Source organism: Physeter macrocephalus, chromosome 11, assembly GCF_002837175.3.
Source record: "Physeter macrocephalus isolate SW-GA chromosome 11, ASM283717v5, whole genome shotgun sequence".
Lineage (NCBI taxonomy): Eukaryota > Metazoa > Chordata > Mammalia > Artiodactyla > Physeteridae > Physeter > Physeter macrocephalus.
The window spans coordinates 7,301,245-7,325,247 of record NC_041224.1 but is presented as its reverse complement, the minus strand read 5'-3'; the positions used below and the strand labels follow the sequence as shown (position 1 = coordinate 7,325,247).

Sequence of the window (24,003 nt, the reverse complement as noted above, 5' to 3'; positions counted from 1 at the left end):
ACCTCTAGTGAAACTACATCACAGGAAGAAATCACAGACTCATGTGTTAAGAGAAATAAGGTACAGTGACAAATCATCACTTCCCAGTTTTCAAAAATGCTATCACCATTTCGAATCCTGTGCACTGTTAAGGAAATTTAGCTCTGCCATCTCTTTAAGTGATTTCCATCCATCATCAGTGCCCAGAGCCTCACGTGGCCTGAACAAAACATGGAAAAAGATCTCAACTAGATTTGGACCTCAAAGTGACTATAATCTGACCTTGTCACCCTTTCCCAGCAACTAAGATGAAAGGAAGGGAACAAGGAAAATCTTATTCTGATACAGCCCTGAGGCATGTGAGGAAGAAGAAAACGTGGGTTGAAGCCTGACAAGAGACAAATAGTCCATTTAGACAGAGATTGTGTGCTGTTTAAATGCTCTGTTTCCCTCTCTGAGCCCCTGCATTGTTGAATATTTATACCAGGACTGCTGGAGGAAAGGATCTCCAGGAACACTGAGGAGCTAGTGCCCCATCACTGGTATGTAAAACATTTATCTGGGAAAATTGTGCAGAAGTAAAAATACAGGATTTTTAGGCCATTTTAATTTTGAAGTGATAAGACATAGATTGCCTCTGGTAAATGTTATTTTTCTTTAAACTTAAAAATATATGGAGAGATAGTCCATGTTCATGGATGGGGAGATGCAATCTTGTCAAGATGTCAGTTCTTTCCAACTTGATTTATAGATTTGGTGTGATTCTAATCAAAATCCCAGCAAGTTATTTTGTGGATATTGATGAACAGACAAGTTTATATGGAGGAGCAAAAGACCCAGATTAGCCAACACAATATGGAAGGGGAAGAAAAAAGTCAGAAGACTGACACTCCCCAACTTCAAGACTTACTGTAAAGCTACTACAAAAGTACCATGACTACCAAGACAGTGTGGTACTAGCGAAAAAACACACAAATAGATCAACAGAACAGAGTAGAGAGCCCAGGAATATACCTACACAAATATGCTCAACTAATCTTTGAAAGAAGCAAAGGTAATACACTGGAGAAAAGACAGTCTTTTCATAGTCTTTTCAACAAATGACTGGACATCCACATGCAAAAAAAAAGAATCTAGACACAGGTTTTGTACCCTTCACAAAAATTAACTCAAAATGGCTCATAGACCTAAATGTAAAATGCAAAACTATAAAATTTGTAGATCACATAGAAAAAAATCTAGATGACCCTGGGTTCAGTGATGACTTTTGAGATACAACACTAAATGCATGATCCATGAAAGAAACAGCTAATAAGCTGGACTTCATTGAAATTATAAACTTTTGCTCTGTGAAAGACACTGTCAAGGGAATGAGAAGACAAGCCACACACTGGCAGAAAATATTTGCAAAAGACATATCTGATAAAGAACTGCTATCCAAAATATACAAAGAACTCTCAAAACTCAGCAAGAAGAAAACAACCAATTTAAAAATGGGCGAATGATCTGAACAGACACTTCACCAAAGAAGATATACAGATGAAAAGATGTTCAACATCCTATGTCATCAGGAAAATGCTAATTAAAACAACAAGATACTTCTACACACCTATCAGAATGGCCAAAATCCAAACCACTGACACCACCCAATGCTGGCGAGGATGGGGAGCGACAGGAACTCTCGTCCTTGCTGGTGGGAACGCAAAATGGTGCAGCCACTTTGGAAGACAGTTTAGCAGTTTCTTACAAAACTAAACATACTCTTACCATAAGATCCAGCAATCATACTCTTTGCTATCCAAATGAGTTGAAAACTTATGTCCACACAAAAACCTGCAATGGATGTTTATAGCAGTTTAATTCACAATTGCCAAAACTTGGAAGCAACCAAGATGACCTTCAGTAAGCAAATGGATAAACTGGTCTATCCAGACAAGGACGATTATTTAGTGGTAAAAAGAAGTGAGTTATCAAGCCATGAAAATACATGGGGGAACCTTAAATGCACATTACTAAGTGAAAGAAGCCAATCTGAAAAGGCTATATGCTGTACGAGTCTAACAATATGACATTCTGGAAAAGACCAAAACCATGGAGACAGTAAAAATATCAGTGGTGGCCAAGGGAAGGAGGAGGGAGGGGGAAGAGGTAGCGATGAAGAGGCAGAGCACAGAGGGTTTTTGTTTTCTGTTTGTTTGGTTTTTTTATTTTTGGCCGCGCTCCACGGCACATGGGATCTTAGTTCCTCAACCAAGGATCGAACCTGCACCCCCTGCAGTGGAAGCGTGGAGTCTCAACCACTGGACCGCCAGGGAAGTCCCCACAGAGGGTTTTTAGGGCAGTGAAACTACTCTGTATGATGTTACAATGATGGATACACGTCATTATACATTTGTCAAAATCCAGAGAACGTACGACACCAAGAGTGAACCCAAATATAAATGATGGACACTGAGGGATAACCACTTGTCAACTGTAATAAACATGCCATCCGGTGGGGTACGCTGATAATGGGGGAGGCTGTGTGTGTGCGGGGTGGGTTAGGGGAAGTCTCTGCACTTCCTGCTCAATTTTGCTGTGACCCTAAAACTGCTCTAAAAAGTAAAGTCTGTAAAAAAAAGTATACTATATATATATATACACACACGACATGTGTATTATATAATATACATAATTTATATTTAAAGACTTCAGTAATATATCCTTTCTTTTAAAGTTTAACATTGAATTATTTAGAAGAAAACAGGCATTTCCCCCCTTAGTGATGGAACAGCAGGTTCGCTCCAGATTTCGGCCTCTTTTTTGGGGTGGACACCAGCTGGCTATGCAGGGCTGGGCTCCCACAGACCCGCATTCCTAACTTCAGAGGAAAGGCACTAAGAAGAGTGAGGGAGAGGCCGCCTTCGGGAGAAGAAACGGGGAGTGTCCACTTGTGAAGAGGCCAGATGAAGCCAGGAGGACCCACCAGACCCTTCCTCTGGCTGAAACCCTGTGCCTCTCCCTCAAAGACCTGTTTTGTCACCACTAGTCCTAAAGGAACAGAACAGTCATGGGATTTCTAGCTGGAGGCCACCTGAGAGGCGTGGTCCCAGGGCTGATGAGGAGACAGAAACCCTAAGAGGGGAATGACCGGCCAGGTCCCACAGACGGAGGGCAACTAGCACCTGGGGCTCATGGCAAAGGGGATATGCAGCCACTGTTTCTAGCTACTCTGACCCCAGGGACATTCCAAGGGGAATAACAATCACTGGTATTTTTAGCGTTAAACATCATCATGTATTATGTACCAACGTATCGTATCAGCCCAGGCTAGGTCTCGCTTCTGCGGCGGGGTTCGGACGGGGTGCCGTGGAGGTGGAGAGTGGGGAAGGAGGGCTGTGGTTGCCATGCCAACAGCACCACGGCAGCTAGCTCCCATCAGGACCACCTCTTCCATCCTGTCTCTTCCACGCCCCAAAGCGCCTGGGCCACCTCCTCCTACTTTATCAAGATAGCCCCGGGGTCCTTCCTGGGCTCCTGACTCAATTTAGGATATAAACCTTGGAGATTAAAATGGGGGACTTTCCTCTTCAACCACTTACGCGACTATGAGATGAATTAATACCATAGGTGTCCCTGGGGGTCTGAGCGCAAGTTGAGATGTGGGTGACTGACCCTAAATATATGAAGTAGCGATTACATCTGCGCGCGCGCGCGCGCGCACACACACACACACACACACACACACACACACACACACACACACACACAGAAATGCAGCAAAGGAGTTACTTCCCCAAATGAAACAAGTTTCTCCCTGCTGCTCAGAAATTGCAATGAGGCTTAATACGTGTAGGCAATTCCTCACCTGATTAATAGATACAAAAGACAGGTATTTATGGGCAGCAGGTATAGCAGGAGAATAAGTAGAAGCATATACAGGTTCCTACAGAGCAAAGCAAGAGGATTAGAGGTGAAAAGAGAAGATTTATCACAGCGGGATGGGGAAGGGGGAGGGACAAAAACAAGGATTTCTCTCACAGAAAGTTAATTTACTCATTGCAATTTCAATTCTCTTCCCCAAAGAGTCTGTCCTACTTGTTTATTTTTTTAGAACGCTAACAGAAATCCATGCAAGCACAGGAAATATACCCAAGGCAGCTCTGTGCAGTAACTGAGTTACTGGCAAGATTACTGCAATTTACAGAAGATATTCCGTGACATACAGGGGAACCCTGACTTTCAAGGACGGTTTTAACATCGAATGTAAAATATCTTCTTTCACGTCTTTCAAGTTTTTTCATTCTACGGTTGAAACAAAATTTCAGGAAACAGGATAGCGCTCCACTCTGGATCAAGGTGGCATCTTGCCTCGGGATAAGAAAACCAAACAGAGAGGGGCGCCAAGGGGAACCGTCGGGGATGAGAGTTACCCGTGGCGAGGAGATCCATGTGAGAGTCAGGCTTACCCAAAGCAGATTAGAAACGGCATTATCATCTGTAAATCCTCCTGCTTCCCACAGGCTAAAACAAACAGGAGACACTGCAGAGTGCTGGAAGGGCAGGACCGGGTTATGGTGTCACAGGCGTTTTCAAGAACTCTGTGCTGGTTCCAGGAGAAGCACGCACATGCCCACACGAGCGGGGGGCACAAACACCAAGTGAACTCATCACTCGCCCGCGGGAAAATAACCTTTAATTTGGAGGTCATACCAACAGCCTTCCTTGCCCTCTTAGCCTTGTTCCTTCAACTGACGTCACGCGCTTGAACTGTGACTCCGAATTTCAATGACAGAGCCAATCAGAACACGAATGCGGCAGACTGACCTTCCTAGAATTTTCAAGGACTTGTTCTGGGGACCTCACAGACCTTAGCTTGATTCACTGACCTGACACGCTGATGGAAGCACAGCCAGATATCAAATCCGGATCTGTGACTCAGATGCGGACTCGGGGTTGTAACCACAAACTCTATGCAGGGTTTTTATTTCCTGGAAAAAGTCTGAAACATTGATGATGATCTTGACCAAAGGGCACAGGAGTCACTGTCTCTGCCTTAAATACCGAAGATGCCAAAATGGGGTTGGAATTTCAAATAATGATTTGGTGAAAATACATAACTGCAATTTAGTTGAAACAAAGAGACTCCTGCCAAATTCCTTTTCTTTCAAACTTGGCTTCATTTCATTTCTCTCACTCTTGGGATGGGATGAGTTACTCTGAAGCAAACTGTGCACATACCACGCTCAAGTGGACACATTCCCTGCACTGCAAGCCCGGCCGTACCTACAAACCAATGGGCTTTGCCGTCTTTAGAACTAATTCTATACACCACAAGGGCAAAAATGTGTAAGTCAGGTTAGCAATGCCCTAAACCACGCACAGGAGGAAGGGAAGACGGATGGTGAGAGAGAGAAAAGCCAAGCTACTTGTCGTAGGAAACGACAGGGTCCGCGAGGTAAATGACCAGCACTGTTAAGCTCCAAATCATCAATCCTGATTTTGGGGGGATAAACTTGGAAAGCAAGGAACTGATGTTAAGTGACACCAGCTCTTGAGACGTGACTGATCTTTTAGAAGGGAAAGGAAAACCCTAACTAACCTCAAATCTAACCTCAAATCTATTCATGCACCAAAAGAGTATTTTCTTCCCTATATGACCCCCGGTGAGATACGGGTTAGAGCACCAAAAATTTGTTTTGTTTTGGGACAAACCCTTTGACAGAAACAAAAACTGTTTTAGATTTTCAAGGCATCCTTTACATCGTTTTTTTTGTTTGTTTGTTTGTTTGTTTTGCGGTACGCGGGCCTCTCACCACTGTGGCCTCTCCCGTTGCGGAGCACAGGCTCCGGACGCGCAGGCTCAGCGGCCGTGGCTCACGGGCCCAGCCGCTCCGCGGCACGCGGGATCCTCCCGGACCGGGGCGCGAACCCGTGTCCCCTGCATCGGCAGGCGGACTCTCAACCGCTGCGCCACCAGGGAAGCCCTACATCATTGTTTTTAATGTGGCTGCATGACAGTCTCTAATCACTCGTGTGGCTCCCATTGTACTTTTACTGAACAGCGTGGATTTTCACAGGGGAAGCGACTTACATAGAGGCCGGTCTCCATCTCCCGCTTCCTCTGCTTCCCCACAGGCTGTAACTCGTGGGACCCTGCTCACCGCACACAGAAGCTCGGGGAGGCCGAAGGGTAAAATGTTTCATAACCACGAACATGTGCATTTGAAGAACCCAGAAACTATGCAGGAAGTGACGACCCGACTGTCAATCTAGTCCCTTGTCCCTCGGTGCAAAAGATGGAAGGTTGCAGAGCTTGTGCCCCTAGCAAGTCTAGCTCCAGCCCAGGCAGCAAGCTCCCATCTGCATGGAGCACGTGTCATGAATGTCCTTCCTTCTCCAGAGAAGCGTCTGGACACCCAGCGAGCCCTGGCCACGTCTCAAGCACCTCCCCCCGCCACCAGCTGCCCCGGGCGGCTGTCTTAAGGCAGACCAGGTTCAAGGCAGCTCTCCTGCTTCATCTGAGCTGGTGAAGGCGTGGCTGAGATACACGGCCGCCCTTGGGAAGAGACATGAAGCCAAGGGCTTCTCAGAGGCCACGGGAGGACCACCCGGCCTCAAGAGAACTTGTCAGTTCCCAACGCCTGCTACGAAACCTGAAAACGGGTGGGCTTATTTTAACTTCAAAGAGCTTATTGTCTTGGGCCGGAGTGAACTAGGTCACGGAGCAGGAGAGCGACGGTGAGTTCACTGCTGGTGCAGAACCCGCCGCGTCCGTGAGCCCGAGGCACCGCTGCCCACTCAAGCAGGGCTGCTGCGGGCTGGGTTTTCCACCCCAGGGGCAAGCGCGGTCACCTTCTCCCATCTCTTGCCCCCTGAGAACCTCTGCCTAGTGTTAAGGCCATTCTGTTCTCACCCGCTACTCCCAGCCTTCTGGGTTATCACCCAGCCTCGATGATTCCTGTCTCCAAAGTGGGTAGAGCACTGAAATCGATTCCACTCTTCACGAGGGCTCTACCTAGCTTTGTGTTTTTTGGTTTTTGTTTTTTTTTTTTTTGCGGTACGTGGGCCTCTCACCGCTGTGGCCTCACCCGCTGCGGAGCGCAGGCTCCGGACGCGCAGGCTCGGCGGCCGTGGCTCACGGGCCCAGCCGCTCCGCGGCACGTGGGATCCTCCCGGACCGGGGCGCGAACCCGCGTCCCCTGCATCGGCAGGCGGGCTCTCAACCACTGCGCGTCCCCTGCATCGGCAGGCGGACTCTCAACCGCTGCGCCACCAGGGAAGCCCTACACCTCCTTTTAATTTACGTTTCTGAACGCCTGAAGGTCACGTTCATCATTTCTTTCTTCCACGGATGCTTATTAAATTGTTTTAGATTAGAAGGGGTCCAGGTGACCATTCGGTTGTAAGTATTTTGTTTTCCTTTTTGTTTGAAGACTTTTGATCCTAGAAGTTGGCCATTGGGTGCGTTACGGCGTCTACTTTGCCCCCAGCCAGCAGGTACGTTGGCAACCCCAGGGCCAGGCAGGGGGCAAGTCACCGTCCGCTTTGAACGTGTGCACTGACTGGGCAAAGCTGGTCAGCATTACTAGTAATTTAACAATTACATCTGCCTATGAAGAAATGCTTGCCGTATCAACAACAGTGTATTACTTAATTTTCTCGAAACTTGTAACATAGTTTGCCGCACCTTCACAATAAAAGGCTTACCTGCTCATCATGACACAAGTCTTCAATTATGAAATAAGTCCTCACTGACCACAATTATGTCCTTCTCTTGTACACTCCTGTTTTAAACCTCGGCATGGGACATTCAAGCCCATACTTTACATGCAACTGAGAAACGGTTAGCGGTCAATGACAGTTTTTTCATCCTAAAGACTTTAATAACACTGTAAAGTCAGACTTCACGTAAGAAGGTCTGAAACCAAAGTAAAAGCGCACACTTCCAAATTTAGGAACTTGCTTGCTGATGCATTAGCTACGTGGTGCGGTTCCCAGTTCTAGAACATCTCAGGACTTTATCTGGTGATCAACTGAAGCTGCCGTGGGACAGACTTTAAGTGTGGACCCTCGTGGCGAGAGAGTGCTATGCTTCCCAGGGTAGTAACCCGTTAAGTTATGCATGCTCGCCTGGTGGATGCACACGCCCAAGCGTGATGTTAGTTAGAATGCTTTTCCCGTGCACGGACAACGTTACCTTCTTCTTGAGTGACTGTCCCGCTTCTTGGGTGTGCAGGCTGCTGGTGACGGACGCTTTGCCATACTCCTGCTTTCGGTTAAGTCTGTTTCTCCAGTCTTCCTCACCACTTTTCTTCAACAGTGCTAATCTAAGGGGAAGACACGCCGACCAAAAAGAGTTCAGCACCAACCCTTCCTGGTAACAGAACCACAGTTCAAGTCATCCAGAAGTCTTTGCCCAAGAAATGACCACAGCTGCCTAATTTGAATCACTTTGAATGTCACTTATTCTGAAGAAAGTCTGTCTGGAAAAACAGTATAGATTACTATATTATGTAGATTATTATATTTTCTAAGATGGCCCCAACAGTCTTAAAATCGGATTGAAATGCAAAGCGGAAAACTGACTTTCCCAGATAAAAGATGCAACATCATTCGACCAAAGGAATATCTCTGTTTTTTTTTCCTTGCCTTTGGGCTGAGAGCAGGAAGGAAAATAAAAGTAAACTTCCCCAGAGAAAAATGTCTTCTAGTGATCCCTTCTGGTCACTTGATGAATTAACATTTAATGACTAAAGCTGGATAGCAGAAATGGGTTTACAAACTTAAAGCTATTGACAATCTCTGAATAGCACGTGTTTTAATTACAGGTAAAAGATGATGTTGAGATGTCCTGTATTCTGAGTCCTATTCTTCTCTTCCAAATGAACTTGGTCTTTCCAGTCTGCCTTCTTAATACAGAAACTTCTCTATAAACCCATTTTAAAAATTATCACGTCAACTTTCCTCAGGGGAAAGCTACATACAAAAACAGAATCTAATTAACTGAGGTTTTTACCTAACCTACTTTAGTTCAACTCTGGTGTGACTTGATAAAAAGCTGCTTGGATGTTAAAATCTATGAAAGGTTATTCTCATGAACATGAGGCTGTGTCAGTCTTGGGCATATTTAAGGTGGACAAACACAGGAAAGAGAAAAGGCACTAAAGTGGTGATGGTTAAACTCATCTGAGCTGATGATCAAACAATTTAAAGATTAGGGAAGAAAATGACTGGACTCCTTTCCCTTATGGTGGGTCTGCTGGGCTAGGTCTTTTAAACATTCATTAACGCGTGTCCGTAAAGAGTGTATTTTTAAGCAACACATCGGTGCTCATTTGGCTGTTAACTCCTGTCAAGTAACCTGGTCTCCCTTCCTCATTGGTCACAGTGGGAACCGAACTAGATGGTTTCTAAGGGCCCTTCTACCGAGTGTCCTGACTCCATCAAATATCTGAATTGGAGATGGGATGAAATATATCGTACTCCACGATAAAAGTTTAGTTAAGCAAATGAGAAAACAGATTTTGCAGTAAATATGACTCCATGTACATCTACAAATTCGTACAGAATCATACTGTATATTTGTATCCGCTCAGTCAAATAATGGAAAGCAAGCTATAAAGAACTCCCCAGGGAGTTCAAGGGGGGCAAGGGCTTCAAACTCTGGACCTATCCCCTTTCCCGACCTCTTCCTTTTCCTTGCCTTCCCTTCTGCTGTGTGACAGCAGATAAGACCCAACATTCACTCCACAAAGCTGGTATAACGCTGCCTCGTTTACCTGTGACATTGTGATTTATAATAAATACACACTTGGTCTCTGTCCCCTTTGCTGGCACAGAGCTCCTACACCTTCTGCAATTTCCTGAATGATGAGAGTGGTAACGGTGTCTCATGCGGGTGAGGTGACTTTTGGAAGCATCTAAGTGTGGGCTGGTTGCCAGGAGAACCAACCCTGTGATCAGAGTGCTGGAACCTTCAGCCCCGCCCCCCGACCTCCAGGGAGGAGAAAGGGGCTGGAGATGAACTACATCACCGGCCATTGGTGACGCAACTCAGTCAGGCCTGTGTAATGAGGCCCCCATGAAAAAGCCAAAAGGACAGGGTTCCGAGAGTTCTTGGGGTGGCGGACAGGTGGAGGTTTGGGGAGGGGGGAGCACCTCGTGAGCGCAGGAAACTCCACACCGTCTCCTTACACCTCGCCTGTGCGTCTCCTCTATCTGGCTGTGCCTTAGTTACCTTCTTTGATGATAAACTTGAAGTCTAGTAAATAAGGATATTTCTCTGAGTTCTGTGAGCCACTCTAACAAAGGAATTGAGTCCAAGGAGAAGGTTGTTGGAACCTCCGGTCTGTAGCCGGTTGGTAGGTCAGAAGCACAGGTGACAGCCTGGACTTGCCACTGGTGTCTGCAGAAAGGGGGAGGGGCGGTCTTGTGGGACAGGGCGCTTACCCTGTGGGCTCTGATGCTGTCTCCAGGTAGATAGCACCAGAACTGGGTGGAACCGTAGGACACCCAGCTGGTGTCAGACAAGGGCTTGATGGTGAGGGAAAAAATCCACACTGGAGACTAGAGTCAGAATCTTATATCTAAGGCCCTACTTGCTCTCATCTAGCCCCAAAGTCTATAATCTATGGCGCCTGGCAGTACTCTGCATTCTACAAGGGCCAGTTCATGTAACTTGAAACCAGATTCTCATTTCCTTTAAGGGTTTCCATCTGAATGTCAGACTATATAAGGACTAAGATTTATCTTTCCTCCAATTATTCTGAGTGAGTCAGTTTTATTCTAACAGGAAAAAATAATCAAATAAAATCAAATCATGAAAAGGAATCGTGAGTATCTGCATGCTGCAGTAGAGCTTTCAAAGCGTCTACAAAGGAGACTTCCAAAAGGTAAGCACGCCGGTACCACCCAAATGAAGATGTATTTCCAATCCCTCATCTTGTGAACACGGACATTCATCTCATTGATACTCTCCTTACCGCTCAGAACCAGCTCTGACTTCACCCTTGACCCAGACCAGTAGTTATTCACCTTGGCTACCTTACCTTTGTAATCAGATTAGAGTCCAAGTGATTTCAGAGAAATTAAAAAAATCAAATGCAGCCTCAGAAGTTGCATTTATTAAAAAGAATGCACTATGGTCTTTAAGGGCATTCTCAAAAATAAGGTCCCAAATGTCTGAAGCCGTGCCAACATCATCTAAATAATCATGTGGTTAACCCTGGTGGCTGCACGGAGGAATGGAAAACTGATTTAGAAAAAGGCAAAGCATGGATCTGTAATCACTTTGCAGTCCACCGTGTACTCCGCTGATCTGCTCAGCAACCTCTAAGAAACTGGATGTCGTTGTTCCGAATGAGACATGGGTGCACGCATAGGCCAAGGACGTCACTGACCCAGGTCACGCTGCATGTCACTGGGGCAGGGAGCTCTGGTTCCAACCCCGGCACATCCTGGCTTGTTTCACTAGCTGTGTGTAAGCTGACCAGGCACGTTTTCGCTCTCACGCGTCAGGAACTGCACCGTAGTTCTGGCTTTTTTATATCTTTCCCCCCCTCCCCTGGGATAGCCTTCAAAGAATTCCTCCCTTCCAAGAGCCTGAAATCTTGCTATTAGATATGCTGGCAGGGTCATCCTCAGGAACTTCCAAAGACTACAGAGTAACCAAAATAATATGGAAGAAGCTGTGCTTCAGTCGAGCCCACGTGGTAGTAGGCCCAGCCGGAGCCTGCAGAGTGCAAGAGACGGAAAACAAGTAACACGCGCTGAAACATACATGTATCATTCCTGTCCCCTTAGATTTCCGACTCGGTGTTGACCAAGCTGAGGAGGGCGGGAGACCTTTCCAGATGCCTTCTCTCCCGCTATCCCATGACGCTCCTGGGTCCCCGCAGACCACCGTGCGCTGCAGAGGGCTGGGGTGGGTCGGGGGCAGGCACCTGGTCCCGTACATGCCGTCAATTACTGCCTATGCAACTCAAACAGCTGTCGGCGCTTTTAACGTCCGCCAAGTCCAAGCGCTATTTGCAGGGCTGGGATGTTGAGAGCCTGGGCATCTGCTTAGTCTGAGGCTGAGAACCCGTGAGTTATTCACCCCAAGGCCTGGCCAGGGCCACCATGATGGGTTCCTGCCAGGCCACTGGGGAAACGGCTGTCCCTCCAGCCACACACCACGCTTTCCCAGCAGGGAATACTGGCCTGAGGCGGGCTGTTTCAGCAGCACTGGCCTGACAGCCCTGCTCGACTGCAACAAGTTTTGCAGGCTCATGGCAGCCAGGGCTGGGTCAGATACGGGCCCAGCAAACCGAGTGCCTCTAAGATGCAGTACTTGTTTCTCCTCCCTCCTTTAAAAATGCCCCCTCGTTTCAGAGAACCGCAGACACCACACAGATAAGGCTGAACAGCACGGGTTGGTCCTTAGATCAGATCTTGGCCTTGGCTGGTTTACAGGCGGGAGGAGTGAACTAACATGTCTTTTAAATGAGGGCAAATCAAAGATCAGAAAAGGAGGCAGCAAAGGAAAGACACCTCTGTCCATAATGCCAACGTAAATCCGGGGCCTCCGGTGGCTGAAATCTCCGGGCCGCAGGGTAAGAACCTCGAGTCTGGCTGGGCGGAAGGTGGGGCTCGCGGGGAACACAGGGGGACCCCAGCCAGGCCCTATAAGGCAGGAGTCTGCAGGCTCAGCCAGAGGCACGCGCGGCCTCTTCAACATTCCTGGGAGTTCAATACATCCTTACGCTCCATCAAGTTCCCAGTGGAAGGACAGCTCTTTTGCCTTTTTTAGTCATCTTCTCCCCCCGAAAATGAAAACACAGAGCAGTTGTTTCAGTAACGGTGGAAAAAAGATTTCTAAAAGCCTAATAAACGTCTAAAGAGGTATCAAAGGTTTTATCCCTAAATAACACAAAATATATTCAATTTACCGTGGTTTTCAAAGACGTGCCCCGCCCCATAAGGGACAGTTTGAACCCAAACCACGTAGGCAGTTATGAAACAGTGATTTTATTAATCCAGTGGGAAAAGCAGAATATATCCTTAACTTTAAGCTAGTTATGATCCAAACTTGACGTTCGAGATGTCAGAAACGATGAAGAAAGAAAAGGACCTTGTAGATATGTTTCCCCGACCACCAAACATGTTCTAACAGAGGAACGCGTGGAGGATCTCCTCTGATTCCCCAGTTGCTACCCTTTCGTAAGTCTTAGTTTATATCTACGAAATGGGGACAGTACTGCCTCCTTTGAAGGGCTGTCTTCAGCCCTCAATAAGGTCACACAGCGGAAATGCCTCGGGCAGCCTAGGACCCTCGGTGGTCCTCGGTACGGAGGACTTAAGATGCCCAGGTCCTGAGCAGGAAAGAGACAGATGCACAAGATCAAGGAAGGCAGGACCACATCCTCAGGCTGCAGCTGCTTAGAAGAAACGATGAAGGAAATGGACAAAGTCTGGTCTCTACTTCTGAAGAGTGTGAAACACGGAAGTGAAGTTTGAAACAAGTGATGCCGAGAACACGTGAGTTGAGCAAATTAGTACAGGAGGAGGGTGTACGCTTCCGAGCACTGCTGTCCAGTCAGAATTTCGGCCCTCCAACCGATGTCCCCCCGTGAGAACACACATTAGCTGCTGGAACGCTGACCTGAACACACGGCAGCCTTGCCACGTGTACTGAGGGGACGGGCTGGCGGCCAGCCCCTGGGGGTGGTCCTGTTGGCCATGTGGCCCCAGAGGCCGCCGGAATTCAACCTCTCCTTCCGTGAAATGAGGCGGTCAGAGGAATTAGAACAAGGTTTAAAAGTTCTGTTTTAGATGTCATCTCAAAAAAGGAAAGCCCAAGTGAATGTAAGAAGAGCATTCTTATTTTTAATGGTCAAGCTTCATTCTTTTATTTTAACAGAAGGGAGTAACAGAGACCCCCGCCCTTGGGGAAAAGCTATCGCATATGGACCGTAAAGACATACAGCTTTAGAAAAGTACAAATGAAAGTACCATCAACATAAGGGGGGGGAGGGTAAGATCTCTGGCAATATATTTTGTTTTGGCATAATTTATTACAAATATAAATGCTAAATAAAGTGTCCCTCCTCCTTTTTTAGATGTACAGTTTGACAATTAAACTGAATAGCTGAAAATTTAAGAAGCGTTCTCATGATCATGCTTCTGGACAGACTGGGACCAGTAGCCCGTTGGATCTGTGAGAAGCGCTATCTCCCACCAGCCAGGAGGTCCGTGTGTACACAGTCGGCTTTGAACAGCCTTCCAGGCAGCTCACAGCAACCTTACAGCCATCCTCCATCTCCTCAGACATCTACAAAGCCCGGGTTAGGGAGCTGCACCTTTACAGCATCTCGCGTTTTTAAAAAATTACAGTTTTACACTAGGATAAAACTGTTTTCAGAAAGAGAGAAACTAAAATTCACTAAAAACAGGCAAGTGAACCAAGAATGACTGCAAAGCAGATAGGACATCTGATGATGTTTTTTTGTCTAACAGACAGAATATACCTCAAGATGGGGAATCTCTTTAAAAGCCTTTGAGAGAAGGGGTATGTTATTATTTTCTACTGGAATTTTGCCCCAAGAATGTTTTCTGATGGGTAAAACAGCAGAACTCGTGTATAAGTGATACTTATCATTATTTCCCTTAAATGGTACCTCTTCCTTCTCACCTAACCGGTTATTAATAGTTGGGTCTCTGGAGGGTGTGGAGAAAAGGGAACCGTCCTACACTGTGGGTGGGAATGTAAATTGCTGCAGCCATTATGGAGAACAGTATGGAGGTTCCTCAAAAAACTAAAAACAGAGCTACCACATGATCCTGTAATCCCACTCCTGGGCATATGTCCAGAGAAAACTATAATTCGAAAAGATACATGCACCCCTATGTTCACAGCAGCACTAGTCACAATAGCCAAGACATGGAGACAACCTAAATGTCCATCGACAGATGAATGGATAAAGAAGATGTGGTACATACACACAGTGGAATATTACCCGGCCACGAAAAAGAATGAAATAACGCCATTTGCAGCAACATGGTTGCAGCTAGACATTATCATACTAAGTGGAGTAGGTCAGACAGAGAAAGACAAATATTATATGATATCACTTATATGTGGAACCTAAAAAATAATACAAATGAGCTTATTTACAAAACAGAAACAGACTCACAGAAAACAAACTTATGGTTATCAAAGGGGAAAAGTGGGGGGAGGAATAAATTAGAAGTATGGGATTAACATATATACACTACTATATATAAGATAAACAAACCCTACTGTAGAGCACAGGGAACTATATTCTACATCTTATAATAACCTAGAATGGAAAAGAATCTGAAAAAAATATACGTGTAGCTGAATCCCTTTGCTGTACACCTAAAACTAACACACAATATTGTAAATCAACTATACCTGAATTAGAAAAAAAAGTTAGGTATCTGGGATCAAACCCTCTTTGAGCCAGTTTCTGTGGAGAGGACTTCATGCCGGACTAGGCCCAACTGCTTCCCGGATTCAAGCATCACTCCGTGTATTTCACTCCGTTTATTTAGCGCTCGCCCCTGTGGCCCCAACACCCATGCCTCCTCAGTCTAAAGAAAATAAGCTTTAACAGTCTCATCGATCTGTTGGTGGAAAAAGTCTCCATCTATTTAATATTTTATGAATATTATTCAAAAGTTTGACTTGAAAAGCCGAAGGAAGAGTTTTCACCGTGGTCTGATACGTCGTCTTAAGTAGCTGGGAACGTACTTAGAAAGACTCAGAGCGGCCAAGTGCCGCCCCGAGCGAGGAAACTCCTGAACCGTGGAGGTGCTCAAGAGGGACGGGGTGGGCAGAAGCAGACTTCTGCCGGTGCAACTGGGAAATGCACGAGCCCATTCAGCACGCAGGCCTCCTGTCACTCACACCCTCTGCTAACGGCTGACACAGGAAACACACCCCCAAATGTTTCACTCCGATTCTCTGTATCTGTCCTCTTTATCTCCTCGGAACCCTCCGTGACTCTTTGAACGAAAGGAGCTTTCAGTGTTACTGAATCCTCAAACGGAGTCCTTCACAGCTATTACCTGATAGGAAATGTCTCGGTGCGGTGCAGGAGAGTCATCCATTTTACTTTCTGTGAAATAAAGAAAACTTAGATTCCGATCCCGAGGACTTATGTCCTAAACGTTCATTTTTATCCGTTCCCTCCACCTGTAACGCACACGGACGAGCAGGCACAAGCATGGACACGTTCGCGTTCAAGCCCCGCGTATCTGAAAGGGAAAGAGCCAAGATCTCTGCTCCCGTCGCTGGCTGGTCAGGGCCCTGAGTAGAAAAACAGAGCACAGAAGCACCCACAGAAGAAGCAGGCGCCAGTCTGCTTCGGCTCGTCTCCTCATCCGGGTCTCCAGGCGGCGTCTCCCCGCGTCAGGAAGCCAGGCACGGGGATAAACGCGGTCTCCTCTCCGACGCCCTGACGGCACAGCCCCTCTGGGAGCCGGCCTCGTGAGTTTCTCCCCCGGGCCACTCCTCAGGTCCTTCTCTAAAAGCACGTGCTACGACGCCCCCCCACCGGCGCAGTTCCTTCCCCATCATCAGATCCCGTTACCTTTCTTTAATGGACATGGTTCTGCCGGGAGAGTCGAGGCCGCCCTCGGCCGCCGGCGCTTTGGCCTCCTCAGCGGCACACTCCGCACCCGGGCTCCGACGGGGCTTCTCCCGCGGCGGTCCGGCGGGCTCGCGCTGCCTCCAGGACACCGGGGCTGCGGTGCGAGCGGCCGCGCCCGTCCGCTCGGCGGTGGAGTCCCCGAGCTCTGCGGCCGGGAAGCAACGGAGCCCTGTCAGCACGTACTCCCCGGGGCCGGCACTCCTCGAGCCCCGCCCCGGCCCCCCCGCCCTTGGAGTTCCGTCCGGGGCCACACGGCCGGCCACCCAAGCCGCTGGGACTTATGCAAATCCGGGGCGCGCTCCAGTCCCTGGGGAAACCAGACTTCCCGGCGGGTGACCCCAGCCGGCGACTTCTTTCGTGACCGCCGGTCTCTTCCCGCGTGCGAGACCCAGGAAGCTGGCTGGGACTACGCACCGAAGGACGTTTCCACGCCTCCACAACAATACTCTGACGTTTCACGTGGCTCATACTCCCAAACCAAAGCCACTGTGACAACTGACACCCTATCATTTTACGGACATGCAGACGGAGGATGACGGCCCCCCGCGGCAAGGCGCTTGCTAGTCTGCACAGGAAGGATCTGGGAAGAGAAGCTGAGACCCCGAGACTGCGTTCCAGCCCTACTCCCACGCTCGCCCGGCCCGGGACCCTCGGGGCCATCAGTTTCTCAAAGGCGCCCAAAGAGCCGGGGGCTCACGAGGCCGTCGTGTCAGTTCACGTGACAAGAGTCACCAAAAGCCCTCATCCAGAGGTGTGAAAGCGCTTCAGGTGTTCCGACGGCACGAACGTTGACAAGTGCACCGAACAGGTCGGGTTCAAGAGGAAGGAGAGTCCGGGGAGGGCACGCGTCCCACGGGGCTGCCCATCAACACCGAACACTCAGCTGTCGGCCGCCTTCCTGATTCAGTTAAGAACAAGCCCAAACACACGCGACCCAGCAAGCAGAAAGGAAAGGAGCAGGGAGTAGTAAGTTACCTTTCAGCGAAAACCTCCTCTTCGTGACATTCTCCACGTCCACCTTCTCTTCAAAGAGCTGCCTGTCCTTCCAGTCCGGGCTCCCCTGTGCGGTGCTTTGTGCAGTGGCAAATTCCTTCGGTTCGTCACCGAACTGAGCCATGGGAGGACGGGCGTGCTCCAGGCTTCCCTTTCTCGGAACGGCATAGATGGGTTCCTTATGGCTATCTCCTTCCCGGGCTCTGCTAAGCATGGGGTAGGATGGCTCTGCTTCCTCGAGGGACCCGTACTTTGTAACACCACCATCTCCACCTGTCAAGACTCCCTTGCTTTCCGTCTCTTCAAATTCTCTCGACATTCCTTTGCTCCCACCAGCCTCTACCAAAGACTGCCAGGCTTGGGACTTCAGGATGCTTCTAACTGGAGAGTCCGAACTTTCTAGCGAAGAAGGAAACTTCTGCTCAGCGGCACTGGCGCTGTCACCCAGCGGTGGCTTTGTCCGAAGATTCCCGGCGTACATGGGGCTGACGGTAGATGCCGGGGTGGACACAGATGTGTTAACAGTGGGGCAGAAAGGGATGAGCTTGCCACTTTGCACCTGGGAGGACACAGTTCAAAAGGAAAAAGCTGATTTAAAAACACCACCTAGGGACTTCCCTGGCGGTCCAGTGGTTAGGGCTCCGCACTCCCAATGCAGGGGGGCCCGGGTTTGAGCCCTGGTCAGGGAACTACACCTGCAACTAAAGATCCTGCGCGCCGCAACTCAGACCTGGTGCAGCCAAATAAATATTAAAAAATAAAAATAAAAACACCGCCTAGGTAAATACTGCTGTATGGACTGACATGGATGGAGACACTACACTGGGGGCAGTTTTCCTGCTTCTCTGGGTGAGAAACCAATCCTAGACGTAGTTGCAGAGATGCATCCCGTTAATCCAATCATCTGGGCGAGAAGCAGGTCACGCGCCCTATTTTCCTCCCCGAAAGGGACTCAGCTCCAGATGATTTCAGCCATGACGCGAGCAAGAGAAGAGATACGTCCTCGGCACCGTTATCCTCCTTAAGAATCAAGTTATTACCAAGTAACGACAGGTAACACAGTTGACAGGTAGACGCCCTAACCATATCGCTAACGTCAGAGGGACACCGTGTTCCCATATTTTAAGGACATCTGTGCAAACTGGAGCTGGATCACAGGCCACCCACCTGTTCCACCTCCCCAAGCGTGACCGGCTGGGTTTGATAGCGAGCATTCATCCTCCTGTGTCTCACGTCTAATCTGTTCCGCGTTGAAATCGCTTTTGAGACCGGCTGGGACAGTTTGTTAAACAAGGCCAACTTCTCCGCTAAGCTCAGGGTGGAGAGGTCAGGTTCTCCTTGCTCGGCAGAATCTCTGCCCTCATTTGCCTGGTCTCTGGCTAACGCCTTCTGGTGAGCAGACGCCTGCAACCTGAAAGGGGGGAAACGTCAACCACACACAGGGAGACAAACAGAAGCCCACTGCTAAGTTTGTCTGTTAACTTTCCTCCAAGCGTCACTTCAATTGGAAAAAGGGCTTATTTTTCCCTACCTAGATTTAAAGTTGTGGGCAGCTGGTTAGCTATTAACAAGACAACAGCGTAGGCTGGGGACCCTCGCATGGTCAATATCACACAGAGCAGATTTTCAGCTCTGGAGTATTTCTAAAAATTGAATTTCCTATTTAAGGAATTAGAGTCGCCTTGGTATGCCTTATCTTGGAGAGATGAGCTGTACTGTTAGTATCAACAATAAATACGGCTAAAGGGAGTGTCCGAAGACATTACCTACGGCATATTTGGACATTTACCTAAAGGTGTGGCTCAGCAGGTGGTCTTTACATTTTAAATAACTGGGAAATAACACAGTCATTCTATCAACAGTGCTATCTACAACACAGGGGTTTGATTTCCACTTGCTGAACACAAATAGCTTAATTGTAAAGACGGTCTCCCTCTTTTTAGTCTAGTGTTTTCTCTCATGGGTTTCTACCTCTTTCCTGAAAGGTAGTTAAATCTGAAATTCCAGGTAACTTGAAAAGTGAAGGACATGTCGGGGCTGGTAAATCCCTCCAACTTTCAGGTAGAGGCGAAGGCTCCTAGTTACCGGGGCAGTTCCCCTTTGAAGGTCTAAGACGATGTACCTTCTACCACTGGCAAATCTAATTCTAAATCCAGTGAAAAATATATTCTTCCTTGACTCTGATTAACCAGCAGCTTACAAGTTGTCCCGGACAAGAGAGCGGTGTCAGTTTTCCAGGGCACGGTGCGGATGGAGCAAGGGGACCTGAGTCTTGGCATCTTTCCCGAGGTCCAGCGAAGAACTAGGAATGACGGCAACCCGCTTCCCCAAAGAGAGCCCCGCTTCTGGACGATGCCAGCTTTATTTCTGCACTGTCATTTTACTTCTTTTAATCTTAGCTTCAGCCTTTGCGTTTGGCCCATGATAGTAAAATAGAGGGGCTATTTACATGCCTTAAGGACATCAGTTTAAAACACCACAATTTAAAACATACCAGTAAAACATCTAAGTTCAGCCACTATAAACTGTTATTGTCCCAGGCCCCAAATGTAACAGCATCGTCTCTCTATCCGTTAGAAACAGGTAGGATTGTTTTTAAACATGTGTTTACGTCTGGAAGTGTTTAAAAAAAACCTAGGTATTATCAGACCTTCAACATTCAGGTTAACGTCCTATTTTTCTGTTAATCTCTATTAAGTGCTAGTGTTTTAGATGAAGAATGAATTTTTTTAGGGATGTAGGATTATGAAAAACAAACAAAACCAACGGATAAGTGGGTTAGTGGGATCCGAGTTCCAAGACATAATGAAAGCCCGTGGATGAAATGCTGTCATATGCAGGCCGATGCGAAGTCCCCAGCGTGACAAAGCAAAATGCCCCACGTTCCCTGGGACAACTCCTTGTTTGTCAAGCAAATGACAGGCATTGAAGATGTGAAGATGCGCCTCTGCTCTCAGTGCGACATGCAGCTACTTCTGTCCAGTACCTGGCAGGCTGCCCGGGGCTCTTAGCTACAGTGGGACTAGGATGTCTTGTCATTACAGGGTGGGTGGCCACAGAGCACGAAGCAGGGGTATGTTCGCTTTAAAAGCAATTGCCAAAGATGGAACATTCATAAGGAGAGAGAAGAAAAGAGGCATTAAGGAAGGTGTAGTTTTCCATTCAGAAACATCAAATCAAAAAATACTGGAACAAAACCCTTTGCTCATTTCTTAGGAAAAAAATCACAAAAGAACTTGAAAAGCAATTACAAACTTAGGAAATAAGAGACAGAGGTGACCAAAGTCAGTGGAATAAGAATAGGTTTTCAGAGCTTGGAAAGGATTTAGAATATTTAGAAGAAGTGTCCTGGTTTTAAAAAAAAAAAAACTTTAAAGAAAGCTAGTATTAACCAACCACCAGCAAAGCAGTAGGTTATGTCCGTGTTTTACAATGTTGTTCTAAGCTATTTTTAAAAAGAGTCAGGGTCCTCATATACTCTATAAGCACATCAAAGTACATTCAGCAAGTCTGACAAGGGGATAATTTTTGCTTATATTTACTGCTTTGCTCCCAGGGGTAATTACTTCTTATTTTACAATAGCCGCTCAAGTATTAAAAACAAAAACAAAAAACTGATTTGCTAAGGGTTCCCAATGAATACAAGATGTTACTTGTCCACAGAGAAGTGAAGGAAGTTAGGGCAGCTGAGTTAACAGCAGGTTCCCAGCGGGGCTGTTGATACCCTCGATGAGGTGAACTTCATTTTTTCAGGAAGGGCGTGTATATGTGTGTGTCTGGGGGAAAACAATTTCTAAAAAACTAGTAAAAGTTTTCGCTTTAATGGGAGCAGTAATTCCTGGATGAATTACTTTGGGAGATTCAGTCTGAACACACTGGGACAATGCTCAAAACCTACCTCCCACGGTTTGGAAAGTTATCAAACTTCCAATTAATCTTTAAAAATTCGTGATTATTTAAAAACAAATCAAGAGAACCCTTATCTTTTTGAGATACGGACTAAAATATTTATGGCTGAAAAGATACCTGGGGTTTGCCTGAAAATAGTGCAGCAGGAAGTGGGATGTGGGTGAGGATATAGGCAGAGCAAGGGGGGCCGGGGGTTGTTGGCTGTAGAGACCGAGTGGCGAGGACGTGGAGGCTCATGATATTACCCCATCTACTCCTCTGTTTTAAATTTTCCATTGCAAAGAGATAAAAAAAAAAAAAAAGCACAGGCAAAAAAAAAAAATTAAACAAGATTCCTCTTCATGTTCTTCTAGGAGCTACGATAGGTAACACATCCTTTTACAAAGTTCAGAGACACCAGAGCAAGGAAAATCCCTAAACACCTACTTCTCTGGGGCTTCTAACTGAACCTTCTTTGCGACCTCCTCGTTTTAAAAGCCTTTCAATCTTTCTTTAAAAAGAAGACCTCACAGCCAAGGCCCAGAGGCCCCGGGGGCACTTACGTGGCGGCAATGACCACCTCCTCGGTGGTGACGGGCTGCGTGTGGGATCGGTCCTGCAGACGTCGCAGCCTCTGCTCCACGGCTGCGTTCCTGGAGCGGCGCTTCGGAACGTTCTTCTCGTCAAATGACTTTTCCATTTCCTAAGATTGGAAACAGTGTGGATCCTGATGAGCGGGGGAAAGGGATTCGGGGCAGCGGAATGTCGCGACGCTGTTCCCCTGCAGGACCTAGAGGAGGGGCACCCCGAGAGGCGGCATCGCGTCCGCCGTGCACACACCAGCCACGCCGGAGGAGAGAAGTGCAGGCGGGCCGCGGGGCCGCCCGCAGAGGTGACGGCTTCTCCGACAGCCCTTCGGCGCAGCTTACCCTGAAGAGCAGCCTCTTCGCAGCAACGCTCAGCCTGGCTCGCTCATCGACCTTCTCTTCGTCTGTAAAAGGTCACAGGTGAAAACTGGATGTCATTAGAAAACGTAGGGAAAGCCTGTGAAAAGTTTCCCAGGGCTGACCTGGAAATCCTCTGAATATAAGAATTCTTAGATATACTAAACATGGCAATAGGCAATATTTTCCCCTTGGCCGGGGAGGCTATTCTTCTGCTTCTGAAAAGGTACTAGTTCCCGTTGCAATTAACCAAACGGAGCTCCTGTCTGGGCCATAATTTTCTACTATAATATTTGACTTAAGTATAGATATTATGGAATTAAGAAGAGATTTTATGGAAGGAACTTCTCTTCTTTATTGTTAAATAGTAACAAGAAAGCAACAGGAAAAATCTGCTTCTTTGATTCAAATCAGTTGTTTTAATATGGTTCACGTCACAGCTCTCTCTCTCGGAACTAAGGGAAAGTTCGTGTGAAAATCTCAACTAGGCTTTATCCTGTTCACAGGAAGAAAACCTGCCAGAAAGAACGCAGTATGTTCCATCATCTCATTCTTTCCAGAAGCAAAAATCTTATTATCTAAATCTAATCTGGGTGAGATGATAAAGAAGAAAAAGACAGATACTTGCCCTCGGCAGCTGGCATTTCTGAATTTGAAGTTGACCTAGGAAAGACATTAGCAAAAAAAATAATAACTAACAATTAGCTGGTGGGAGTGGAAGATCCAAGGATCGAATTAAAAGTGAAAATAAAAATGCAATTCAAGTCTCTTAAAGAATATCCTCCTGGTAGCAATTCTAGCTGTGGACACGCGTGGACCGCTATTATGGACACCGTGGGGTACGTGTGCACACAGCCCGGCTAGGTGTTTCACCTTGTGGAGACAAACCAGGACCAGGTACGACTCAATAAAGACGGCTGACCATCACCCTTTGGACAAACCCTTTCACTTCTCTGCATCAGCATACGGTAAGATTAAAAACTCAAGACAGTACGCAGGTAGACGTTTATAAACTGAATATAAAATCCCTTAGTTATTTTCACCGCAACATCTGGTGGACGGTCCACTTGGATTCTAACTTAACAAGGGCGTAAAAGTCTTAAACCCTTAAATGAATAATGTCTCTCACTTCTTACCATTTGAACGCAACTGAAAACTATATGGTGCAACTGTCGTCGTGGTCAACGTTCTTTAAAGATACATTTACACGAGCCGAATAAATATCCCGTAGAGCTTAGCTGGGAGAATTATGGAGTCATCACATCCCACTGAAACAGTATCAGGACCATCCCTGGGGTAGAAATTCCCATAGGATTTCTTCTAAGTTCCTAGACCAGGGAACTTGACAGACACATGCCTACCTATCTGATTCCTTTCGTTCTGCTGAGGTTATGGGTTGAGTTCTAAATCTCTCACAAGTCTTTCTACTTTCACCAGGAGAAAAATAGCGTCTTGGTTTCCGGGACCCTCTCTCCCGTTCCACGCTGGTAGGCAAGCCAGCGCCTTCGCTTGACCCCTCGACCCGTGAATGGCTTTTAGAGTCGTGGGGAGTAGGTAGACAG

General features: G+C 47.2%; 1 protein-coding gene across 14 annotated transcripts in view; it reads right to left on the bottom strand.

The window, feature by feature from the left end:
* Nucleotides 1-24,003, bottom strand: part of SVIL (supervillin) — a 242,629-nt gene that overhangs the window by 40,846 nt on the left and 177,780 nt on the right. For 10 of the 14 annotated variants that reach the window (XM_055087714.1, XM_028495943.2, XM_055087713.1 and 7 more), the window contains 10 exons: nucleotides 23,803-23,973; nucleotides 23,070-23,104; nucleotides 22,427-22,488; nucleotides 22,061-22,200; nucleotides 20,596-20,691; nucleotides 18,777-19,020; nucleotides 17,592-18,168; nucleotides 16,557-16,761; nucleotides 8,159-8,288; nucleotides 3,827-3,904 (listed from right to left, as the gene is read on the bottom strand). In XM_055087714.1, the coding sequence (XP_054943689.1) occupies nucleotides 3,827-3,904; nucleotides 8,159-8,288; nucleotides 16,557-16,761; nucleotides 17,592-18,168; nucleotides 18,777-19,020; nucleotides 20,596-20,691; nucleotides 22,061-22,200; nucleotides 22,427-22,488; nucleotides 23,070-23,104; nucleotides 23,803-23,973 (1,738 nt within the window). The remainder of the gene's footprint in view (nucleotides 1-3,826; nucleotides 3,905-8,158; nucleotides 8,289-16,556; nucleotides 16,762-17,591; nucleotides 18,169-18,776; nucleotides 19,021-20,595; nucleotides 20,692-22,060; nucleotides 22,201-22,426; nucleotides 22,489-23,069; nucleotides 23,105-23,802; nucleotides 23,974-24,003) is intronic. The other 4 variants (XM_028495936.1, XM_028495937.1, XM_028495941.1 and 1 more) reach the window with 4 other exon arrangements.